The sequence below is a fragment of the Anoplopoma fimbria genome, chromosome 12 (genome assembly GCF_027596085.1).
Source record: "Anoplopoma fimbria isolate UVic2021 breed Golden Eagle Sablefish chromosome 12, Afim_UVic_2022, whole genome shotgun sequence".
In the NCBI taxonomy this organism is placed as follows: Eukaryota; Metazoa; Chordata; class Actinopteri; order Perciformes; family Anoplopomatidae; genus Anoplopoma; species Anoplopoma fimbria.
The window spans coordinates 17,899,406-17,911,728 of record NC_072460.1 but is presented as its reverse complement, the minus strand read 5'-3'; the positions used below and the strand labels follow the sequence as shown (position 1 = coordinate 17,911,728).

Genomic DNA, 12,323 nt, shown 5'->3' with positions numbered 1-12,323 from the left:
AGCAGAGACAAAGGGCTGCGGCTGGTTCAGAGACGTTTCAGAGACTTACCATCAGACTTAGGCCACCGTCCACACTAACCCGTTTTCAAATGAATCCGCATATCTTTTTCTGCGTTTGCACCGAGCGTCCACACTACTCGGCGTTTTAGGATCACCGAAAATGAATAAGTTTGAAAACGCTCCCGAGGACGGAGAAGTTTGAAAACGGCGCGTTTTCCTGATAGTGTGGATGACGGAAAACGAAGAAGTCCGAAAACGATGACGTAGGCACCGGCGTCCGCTATTTGATTGGTTCTTAGCAGTTATGACGTGTCATTCCCTGATTCGTCACCCCCTTACCACGTGATCTTTTTCCGGAAGAGACCAACAACAACAGCCTTGATACCGATGGACTAGCAGGTTAATTCAACATGGAGAATGTGGTATTGGTTACAAATGTTTGTACATAGACGTTCAAACGTGTAGGGACTTAGGACCCAGGGGAGCACAGGTGACCCATGGCAACCCGGAGGGAGAATCAGCTGATATGGAGCGATTAGAGGGGCGTGTCCAGTGACGTCATCAGCCCTACAGAATGGACTAATGACGTACCTGTGTTGACCAAATGTATGGACCCATAATCTAGTAAACTTCGTTTAATAACTGCTCATTTAAAGTACATGTGCTGTCTGTGTGGGAGAGATAGAGTTAGACCTGCAGTGTTGTAACTAAGCTTGAAAAATAAAACTTCTTCACACAAAATGTGTCTGTTTGAGTTCATGGAGGAAGATTTGAGAGGAAGTTCTTGAGTATCAAGCAGGACAAGTATCAAGAGTAGTGTAATCGTATTATCTGTAACCAAGCAACCAATGTACTTCCTGTTTACACCGGCATGCGCATGCCCACTGTACGTGAATAGTCACGTGATATTCGTTTTCAGGGGAGCAAGTCTGGACGCACATCATTTCGAAAACGATGCTGAAACGCGTGTGTGGACGGAGATCTTAAAACCCCGTTTTCATTTGAAAACGAGTGAAAACGGGTTAATGTGGACATGGCTTTAGTTAAACAACATACATGTAAAGCCACTTTTTGTCAATATCTATTGATCTTGGTCCCCTTTAATTATTGTTCTGGCAGGGCAGTATCAAAACAAAAAACTTTCCCCATATCTTTGAGACTGACAACTAAGATATCGCAGGCAATCAGGGAAATTGCCCCGTTATTATTTTCTGTCTCTCACATTTTGCAATTGAAACAGAAAAGTGTTCTCAATTACTGAGTCAACAGTCAAGGCTGTGTTTATCTGCACAGAAACAAATCAAGCGACCGCTTCACAGCCAAACATCCTATGATTCTGTCTCAATGATTTTATGCTTGGAGAAGCGGAAGTTAGGGAGATATATCAGGTAGGAGGGGACAATAAGGCCTCTGGTGCGGAAGCACCTTCTAAACACAGACGGACTGACAGACTGAGTTGCTTTGCCCATGTTTAGCACAGGTATATCGTCTTTTTATTGCTCAGATGACTGCTAAATCTTTAAACTGTTTATGGCATTTGATTCACACACTAACAATTTAAATGGTCAAAATTCAAGTTGGAGGAATAAATGACGAGATATTTGGTATGAGAAAACACATTTCTATTCTCAAACTTACAGTGCTGTGTGGCATTTGCTGCTCAAATTCTTTAACTGCACAATTCATTTTGTGAGATGCCTGAAAGTATGTGAGTTATACTTGTTTCTGACAGATTTCTAATCAAACATTGAAGTATTCATTTCATATAACCCCTTGACTTTAATTTATGAAACCTGTGTGCATCCCTGGGTTCAGTTGCTGTGGTGACTAGATCACATTTCCTCCTGTATAATGAAAACAAGCTCATTTACTCTATCATCTCCAGGCTCTGTGTTTCTGCACCTGCTCAGTTCAAGGCAGTCTATGTCTTAAATGACTAACACGCCAGATGGACCAACCCTATTGCAAGAATTATTAATTAAACTGATTAAAATCTTCAAATTGATCATTATTGCTTTAAATTCATAACGTACTGGAAATATTTGGAAAAAAAAATCCAGTGAACACAGAACATTTGTAGAACCTGCTTAGTCCAACTTGTTAGAATTTCCTTATTAGCATTAAACACAAAGTATTATTTCGACCCCTCCTTTCCACTAGGGGTCTGTTTACTGTTTGTTGTCTCCTTCGTCTTTCAGGAAGGTGATCGTCAGCTGATGAGCCTCACCTGAGCCTGGTGTAAACATTGACGGTCTCATCTAAGTGGTCAACCAACTGCCCGACCAACAGACTATAATAATTCCACAGTCCTCCATCAGGCAACATTTTCCACACAGAACAGAACACAGAACACTTTCTTTCACCATGTGATCCAACTCACCACCCGATGGTATACACTTTACCAGACACTCACTTGCAAGCATGACTCACACAGAGGATTCAGTCATTTCTCCCATACTGAGGAGTTTTTGGCTGTGGCTTGTAAACGCACTGTGGTTGGCAGGACAGCATGCTTTCAAACCTAAGGCTAGAAGGGTAAACCTTAACAAGCCTGAGTGACAAGATGACGCATAGCAAAAAAAACGTTTTCTTAAAAAGTCATAAATATTGTGAGTCATAACATAGTTAACAGGATCATCAAAAACAAAAGTCTACAACCATGGTAGCAAACAATGTCAACATGCAATGTTTAGGTTTAGCATGTTAGCATGCTATCATTTGCTAATTGGGATTGAAAAAAAAGTCAGTCGCTCAGGCTGTTGCGAATGTCATTAGTTTTGCAGGTCATAAACCAAAGAATTGGACAAACAATTTTTTTTGACCTGATGATGCCGCTAGATCGAAAGTAGAGTGATCACCAAAATTATTTTGATTAATCCTGAGGGGAGCATGAACCTCTGTACCAAATTTCAACCCAAAATATACATCCAATAGTTGTTTTAATATTTCTTTACGTAAGAAACACAAATGTCGACCTTATGGCACTAGAAGAAAAGTCAGGGGATTGCAAAAAACATAAGGATACATCTTCTAGGAACCACGAATGTCTTTCAAATCCATTCGCCAATCCATCTCACAGGTATGGAGATAATTTAGATATTAGGTTAAGATAAAAAAAACTTAACCCTAATAAACTGCTGGTCTTGATATAAAAGTTAGAGGGATAGCCAAGGTCAGAGGATGACTTGATATTATTGAGCGACCAAGTCTGTTTAGCTCAGGTCACAAAGCTCCCCTAACCCTACTGAAGTAATTATTTTAACTCAAACCATGATGTTTCACTAAACCTAACCCAGTTGTTTTCAGTCTTCATCTAACCAAACCTTAACCATAGCGTTGTCACAGGGGAAATCTCCCCAATCAATGTAAATTAAAATGAAAATTAAGTTCATGTGGATGCATAAAAGCAGCTCTGGAGAGGTTATTTTTGCATATCAAAAAAATCTAATACAATATAAAAATACAACATAAAACATACTGCTTCTTCCACTGTCTTTAAGGTTCTTACTCTCAAAGCAGATCCTTTCTTCTATCTCTCTCTCGCTCTCTAAAACCCAGAGAATGGATCAAAGACATCATTGATCCTCTCCGCCTTCATTTGCAATCAGATCTGAGGAGTAGCACTCTGCTACAATAATCTACTGTACACACTGGAGAAAGTGCTGCTGCAGCAACTGCAATCTCTCAGTGTATGTTTGTTTTGCTATTTATGTTAAAAGACTGCACTGACTGACAGGCGACACTTTACCAACAGGTAGAAAATACATTTTCATCTCCAGTTCATCGCTGTTCGACCTCAGACCCACACAGTTATGAATCTGGGAATTTAATGCGATCCCTCTCTTACGTTTGAGCCACACATCAAGTATATAACACAAACTGCCTTCTTCCACCTTTGTAAATAAGTCCAAATCCATTTGATCAAAATCAGACACTGGCTATTTGTTCACACAATAATCAGAATCTTACTTCTCACATATAAGGCTGTAAAAGGACTGGTTTTCTCATATATCTCCATCCTTAATTCTCATATACTCCATATACCCACCCTTTATGTTCCTTTTATGCCGGTTACTTAACCTTTGCTCGTTATATAAAAAAATAATAATTTTGGTGGTTGAGCCTCTGCCAACCTAGCTCCACTTGGATTAATCTCCCACTGCACATTTGGGAGGCAAGCTCTGTTGGTACTTTCAAATCCAGGCTGAAAACACATCTTGTTTCTTTTCACTCTGTTTTTTCTGTTCAAAATGACTAACCTCAACTTTCTTCTCATATTAACATTATAATCCGTGTATGTGTGTTTGTGTCTGTGTGTGTGTGTGTGTGTGTGTGTGTGTGTGTGTGTGTGTGTGTGTGTGTGTGTGTGTGTGTGTGTGTGTGTGTGTGTGTGTGTGTGTGTGTGTGTGTGTATACTTTCACTTGCAATACTTTATTTTCTGTTGTTTTTTTTCTGCTGACCTTCTCAATTTCCAGAGACTCTCTGGGTAATGGGCGCTTTAAATAAACTGAAGCTGAAGTTGATGAGCGAGCTAATGCTGTAAGCCTTCATACAGAGTATATTGCATACTGATTAACAACTAAATTAGACTTTTTTTTGCAAGCAGAAGGCTGTTAGCTTAGCTTAGTTTAGCTTAAAGGTGGGAAGCAGTGGGAGGGAACAGGTAACCTGGCTCCATACACAACAGGAAACTGACAAGCTGTGGTTTAACGGATGGTTAAATGTAGGGAAGTTGCAATTAGTTGGCTTTATCAATGATGTTGATCAATGCATTGACATTAACATTTTAAAGCAACACATCATTTAAAAATAAAACATTTTGTCTTTTGAGCTGCTAATCAAACAATACAAGTCTGAGCTAAGCTTGTGTTGGCAAAGGTGACCGTGTTCTGAGCCGCAGGAGCTCCGTGTTATGCGTCATGAAGGGAGGCCGGGTGCCAGTCATCTGCATGCAGGCTAATGCAAGGTGCCCACGCATCAGTGACACAGAGCCTGTGTGTCACGGAGATGTATGCTGCTTTGTTGAAGTCTATTGATTTTGATTACAAACAGGGGTAAAGGTATTATAAGTATTTTTATACTCTTTTACAACCTGACCTTTCAAGGAATTTTGAGAGTGTTGAATGGTTAAAAGCTAACATTATTTACATGCCTTGGGGTTGATATGTATGACGGCAGGTGCTGAGAATAGACTCTTTTGGACTCAATCACTCGTCTGCTCCGTGCTGACAGGAGCTCAATTAAACACCTCATCTCAATGACATTCAGGACATGTTTGGATGAGATACTGCTCTGCGCACATTTCACCTGGACGTAGAATAATTATGTTGATCCCTATCCATACTATGCGTAATGTCACTCTCATTCATCACTTTGTTGTGTGCTCAGCCTTATTGGAAAACATTGTGATATGGCTCCATGAGTATTTTAAGCCACCTTTGAGGGCTTAGCAGAAATAGCATGTGTCTATTTCATTGTAAAACCCACAGGCACGTGTAATATTCATATTCGTAGATCCATTTGTTCACAGATCATCGCTTCATCTGTTCTATTGTAGCTTCAGAGCACCATCCATCAAATCCTGTTTACACAATTTAATACTGTAACTAATGAGCTTATATGAGTCAAAATAGAAATATTTCGCTTGTTGCCCCAAAGCTGAGCAGGGGGTCTTTTGATTAACAAATCGTGACAATGAAACACACACGCACACACACACACACTGGGATACACCGGCACACACATATACTGTAGAAATCCGGCCACCGTGGCCCTAAGGAGAAGTTTGTTGAAGTACTGATGTTGATTAGCATAGCTTTGAGTGAGCCAACCCTTTGTCATGCATTTGCCACGATGAATCAAGTTCAACATCTACAGCCACCGGGCTGTCACCACAGAGAGATTTGCCACAGATGAAGTTGATTTGCATATCAAACTGAGGACCTCATGCGCCACAACCCCCTCATTTGCTGTGAAAAATATGCTCACACCTGTTTCAAAAAGATCGATAGGACCATCACGACCCCCCTCATTTATTTATAGCTTATAGGCAGAATCCCTAACGACAGCAGACTAAAATGTTATGAGTCAGTTGGATTATTAGTACCACCTAAAACCAGCTCTCTCAGCAGTCGTCTTGATTATTGTTTTAATTCACCATCAGCATACAGAAGGCCTCTATTTGTTTTCTTTAAATCACTTTTGTAACTGCAGAGATTTAAATTATTTAGAGATGGAAACACATTTATATGAGAGACACTATTTTGTGTTCTTTCTAACTGCTTCGTGAATAATTAACAAAGAGGGTAAAACGTACTGCGCAATTAAATCTGAGCTGTTTAATTAATATTTCGTTCTGTTTAACTTGGATGGTCATTTGAACACAGAAGTTGTGGATAGTGTTTCTACTTGGATTTGTTGCTACAGTGATATTTTCAGCTGCTGTTGCCTCAGTTAATACTGATGCTCCTGTCAGTGTTCAGAGCCTGTACATAAGTCAAAGTTGTATAACACATATCTCTTAAAAGTTAACTTTTTATGTACATTCTAAATCACAAAATTTGGAGATACATGGTTTTCACTGAAAAATGTGAATATGAAAAGTATTAAATGCAGTCAGACAAATGCAGTGGTAGAAGTAGTATAGTCAAACGTACATTATTTGCCTCTGAGATGAATTAGAAGTATATAGTAGCAGAAAATGGAAATACTGTACTGACGTAAAATACAACAAGTGGATCAAATTCATACTTTACTTAATATAGTTCTTAACGTCTGTTATTCTGCTGACTTCCACTGGGTGTTTTATCTACCTGCAACATAATATATTATTCACCTTGTACCATTTGTATTATGTGAAGTTTATCTCAAACTGTAGCGTATAGATAGGATTATTATGAATGTAGAGAAGAGGGAGAACACTGGAGGCTTTTCTCGGTAATGATGCATTATCTGTTTTTTTATGGCAGTTTATTTTCCAGCTGTCTTCAAATGATGGAATGTATGTTAACAAGGAACCAGTAGCATCATTTGTCTGACATACGGGACACTCTTGGACAACACCCTCTAAATAATGCAGAAGGAGGAAGAACTGATACCCCCCAGGTCTATATCCGTCCACAATTAAAGCTTTTCACATCGGTAGTGTTTGCTGCATTTGAAGGGAATCAGTGAGATGAATTGGTTTGACATCTAAGTGAAAACAGGTAGGCAGTGAACCTGTTTGCTTTAACAACACCGCGGGCCAAATGAAGGGGGTGAGTCAGTATCAGCTGCAACAGAAGCAGAGAGGTAATTGACTCTTTTGAAAACCCGCAGCCAGAAACTATTTATTTGCCTGTTAATCAGGATTTCCCAAGAAGAGCAGATCTAATCTACAGTAACAGGAAGCGCAGTCGACCCCAAGACCCAACCTTTGAGGGGAAACGCAGAGTGGGGGCCATGATAAGCTCTCAATTATCTAATCTATCTGGGAACAATGGCCCACCAGCGTAGACAGCATAGTATTTACGCCCTGCTTTAACTACATTAAGGAAGGGAGTCAACGGAGATCTGGTTGAACTCAATATCACTTTGTAATTAGAAAGGCATGAAATCATTTTTCTGGTGCCTTATTCATCAAAGGGTTTATTTAATTACTTTAATTAATGGTAAAGAACCACTTAATGGGATAAGGTTAAGCAAGTTCACATATAGTTCAATATAGTGCACTAGAAAAGTCAATTAACTTTAGTTTTTTTCCCCGCCTGGGGGTTTTGCTCATCTTTACAGCCATGATTTAATAATAAACACTTTTGAATGTTCACTTAATATAATTATCAGATATGACAAATTAATTTGAAGTAAATCCTCAGAGGTTTATGAAAAACAGCGAAGGGAATCAGCTGCTAGATATGTATTTGCTTTTATTGAGCTTCATTAGCTACAATGGCCCAACAGATACATTAAGGCAATTACCACATCCCAATTCACTCATAGTTAAAAAGCTGCTGAAAAGTTTGAAACTATATTCAAAATAAACCCATAGCCAATGGTGGAAAGTAGTTAAGTACATTTAATCAAGTACTGTACTTAAGTACAATTTTATAGGTACTTTACTTTTGAGTATTTTAATTTTATGTTACTTTTCACCTCTACTCTGACAGCTGGAGTTACTCTACAGATCTAGATTTGACAAACAAAACAATTTATAAAATATGATTCTGTGCTATAAATTAATCTAAACAGTATAATAAGTAATCAAAATGTACACCAACTGTAACATTGAAATTCTGTGTGCATAATATTCCAATAATATGATGTACATAATTTATAACTGTCTGAAAGGGACCAATCTAACCAACCAACACTTATATGAGGGAATGTAGGACTTTTACAGCGTGGTATTGCTACTTTTACTTTAGTACTTTCACCACTGCACATCAGCATTTCCAGGCGATCCATTTTTGTTCACTTTATATGCAGCCTCACAACTTTTTCTCTCTCTCTTTCACACACAAAGCTAAACCCTCATCATTACAGGTTGTAAACACTCAGGGATCACAATCGGAGCCATGGGGGACTGGCGGTGGGAGGAGGGAGACCTGGCAAGTCACAGGTGGTTCAGCTCGCGGGCAGAATTTATCAGAATAGACATTTTGACCTGCAGGGACCAGCAGAGCCACTCAAACCGTGAGAAAAACAAGCCCAGTGGTCGTTATGTTTTTAGTTTGTAAACACTGACGGCCCCAGAGTCCTGTTGCCGCGATACTGTGGGAGTGTGTGTTTGCTTGTGTGTCTTGCAGGTTATTGGCTGACTGGAGATGAGGTGCAATCATATTCCTCAGTTATTTAAGCTCGGCTGCCCGGATGCTACTGTGGCGATCACTTCACCCTCCACCGAGCTGTTGGCGTCTTTGATGCGATGCCTTTGTTTTTTTTGTACACTGAAATCGACCACTGCATTCAGGATTTTCCCACCTCATAGTAATCATCATTTGAAGCTTACTTGAATAAATTTCACTTTTTGAATTGTTTAAGTGTGGCGTGTATCTCCTTCCTTTGAGAGAGAGAAGGAGTGGTTGCGGCACTAAAGTCAGATGGAGGGAGTTGGGAATAACAATGTGGAAACAGAGGGATGAAATCACGAGAGGTGGAGGAGGGGATGGAGGGAGTCTAAGGCGCTGGTTAGCTGTTGTGTTTCTTGGTGACTTGCTCTTTGTGGCATGTATGTGATGCAACAATTCTGTCCTATCACCTGGGGACAAATGTGATTCATTAAGTCCTCACACATTATTGCACACACACGCATTTACACACATACCATGCATTCATGCACTTAATCTTGGCCCTGCTCACACACATACATTAAAACACACACACATTATATATATTTACACATTTATATGTATATATATATACATATAAATATGTACATACATTTAAGCGTGTTTATGAGGGAACACACATAAGAGAGCGTGGAGGAGAAGAATCATCCGAGGACATAGACAAGTTGTATTCATCTTCTGCATGCTGGGCTGCTGCTGCTGCTGCTGCTGCTGCTGCGTGTGTGTGGGTGTGTTAGTCCCCTTGGATGAGCACACACACGGCTGAGGATGCAGCTGGGAGCATGAGTTCTGACCGAGAGGAGTATGACATGGTCTGTCAGAAAGCTGTGACCCTAATTGTTGACCTTTGCCTGCACAACAGCTCACTGTTGGATCAAGACACCTGTCAGGATTACCTCTTCCTGTTGTCCAGCCACAGCTCTGACCGCAAAGAACTGGGTAAGGACTATAATTAACTCTTGATCTGTATTGGGTGAAAGGAAGCAGCCTTCCTGTTGTGCTTTGTAAGAATCCATGCTTAGTTTTTCCTCAGAAGAGAGCTAATTTTAAAGGATTTTTGGGTATTTTTTACATGTATGTGAGTGCCAAAGCTGCAATCTGCTTTTTTGCCATTTAACACATAGTTTTACCTCCTTTTCCTATTGTTTACCATGACCAATCACAGATGGTTACTCACACTGAGCTTCGACTGAGCCATTTATACATCCTTAATGAGTTTTTGTAACCCGAGGGCAACAGGGAACAATAGGTATATAAAACAAACTCACATTGGCTCCCCAGTTTACTCTAGAAAGCAGAGCTCCTATACTGCTATTACAGTAGATAAGCCTTCAGGCTGACTAATGCCAGCTGATGCTGTCTTGACCACTCAGGCTTACAAAGAAAAGAGAAGAGAAACAAACAAACCTTTTCAGAAATGTGTGTTGCTGTGCCTTGGATTAACAACATAAAGCAGTAATGCTGTGTGCTTAATTTGCAAAAGTTCAACATCCTGAATTGGATTTTTGATTTATTCATGAGGGATCATTTACACATCTGTTGCACCCTCGTGCATCTGTTGCTTTGGCACTTGTAGTGGGCTTCACCCCCTTTAAAGGAATAATCCCTCTTGTTAATGCAGCAGCTCTGCTAAGGGCTCTTGCGGGCTCTGCAGGCTTTAATTCTTTGTTGTGTGTATTCTAGTTGTAAAAAGGTGCTTTTAAATCAGGGAAATATTGGCAGAATTGTCTTAAAAAAGAGGACACTTGTGAATTTAGTGTTATATTTCAGTTAACACTGTTCAAGATATGACAAAAGGGAGTTTGAAGAATTGTAGCACAATAGTTTTAGAAAAGCAGGTGTCCCTGAGCTCTGACAGTATAAAAGGTTTATGGATAGCTAAACTATAACATCAACATTTTTCTGTGTACAATGTGTAAAACAGCACTCTATTTTTGTCTAGAAAACTGGATTTAGAATATCACAACATTTGATTTCATGCCAATAACGTAATCTGTTACATATTAAATATTTATTATATTATACTACGATTTTAAATAGTTTGCTAATCCAGTTAATTTTGTATTTCTTTTTCAAACGAAAGAGTTTCTTGTACGTCCATGAACTCTAGCTTTGTCAGCAGGTCCACAAGAAAGAGGAAATATCATTTGTGGTTGCTTTTTCAAGGATGGGTCCCTGTACACAGCGTGCATGTCACACCAATCCTGACCAAATCCACTGTCAACTCACATCACTCTCAGTGGAGGAATTGAACGTACATCACAGTGCCACTGGCATCCACCACTGAGCTGTGGGGACATTAAATGCCACTGCATGTTACGCGGCATTGATGTAAATTATTTCTGCCACATGGAAGCCAAACAAGCTGCTTCCCATAACGTTGGAGGATGTGTAGTTTGGGGGGAGGGGGGGTTATCGTTGCATGGAATATCTTTGGATATATTTTTCTTTTCTATAATTCATAGATCCCACAGAGCATACTCAGTGGTTATAGCAAGCAATGTTTCACAAACAGATATATAAAGGTGCAAGACACGAGATTGGGAGCAATTCTATTTCTATGGCTCTCAACATGGCGCGGACAGCTGGTGGCACACAGCTAACAGTGCTAACAGCGCTACCTGTGCAAATAATGGCAAATGTGCCTACAGCGTTTTACCTGAAGGGGGAACCAGAGAGTGGGTGCTACGCTTCCACGACAATGCTGATGGACAGGATGGGGTTATCAGCAGGAACCGCTGTAGGAGCTGAGTGCAGAGGAAATAAATAATCCCAACTAGAATTGTCCCACCCAGATGGTACCGAATCATTCAATTTTGGGCCTGAGCCCATGGACTACTTAATAAACGATCTGAATACTTCTTCAATCAATGATCATCACTTTCCTCTAATGTTATCTTTTTAACTTTTTCGCTGTAAATATAATTTTAATCTAAAAACCTCCCTGTTCTGCTGTTATTACAGACATGTCTGAGCTAACCAAAATGCCTCAACTCATCAAGGGACTAGCCTTGACGTTTAACCCGGGATGGTCTCCGGCTTAATGGTGTTTGTTAAAGACCATTACAGAAATAAAAATTAAACTAGAGACCATCTTGCAATGGGATCACCCAGCTGTGATGGCAAATCAGGCGCGGCGCATAAAGGGGGAGGGCCAATGGCCTCTTACGCTCTTCCAGCGCCCTAGCTCAAAACACACCCACCTTCAAACTGAGCCTTCATTTCGATCTCAGCTACACACTTGAAAAGTTTTGTGACCGTCATGCGCTGTTGGAACAATATCGCATTGAAAGATTTGTCAACAGAAAGACAGAAATATTAACACGTGGCCGAAACCGCCTATGTGGTAGGATTTTGCTGTGATGATACACACACACAGTCTCACAAGGTAAAAACAAAACCACAGACGGTTGCGGCTGGAAACACAATGACACAATAAAATGACAGAACTTGTAGGGGTCAATGAGCCAAACATTTGTGCATGTTCTGGTGCTTTA

General features: G+C 40.1%; 1 protein-coding gene across 1 annotated transcript in view; it reads left to right on the top strand.

Annotated features, from left to right (window-relative positions):
* Positions 1 to 9,608: 9,608 nt before the first annotated feature.
* Positions 9,609 to 12,323, top strand: part of syt6a (synaptotagmin VIa) — a 52,356-nt gene continuing 49,641 nt past the window's right edge. The window contains exon 1 of the mRNA XM_054609644.1: positions 9,609 to 9,765. Within this exon, the coding sequence (XP_054465619.1) occupies positions 9,609 to 9,765 (157 nt within the window). The remainder of the gene's footprint in view (positions 9,766 to 12,323) is intronic.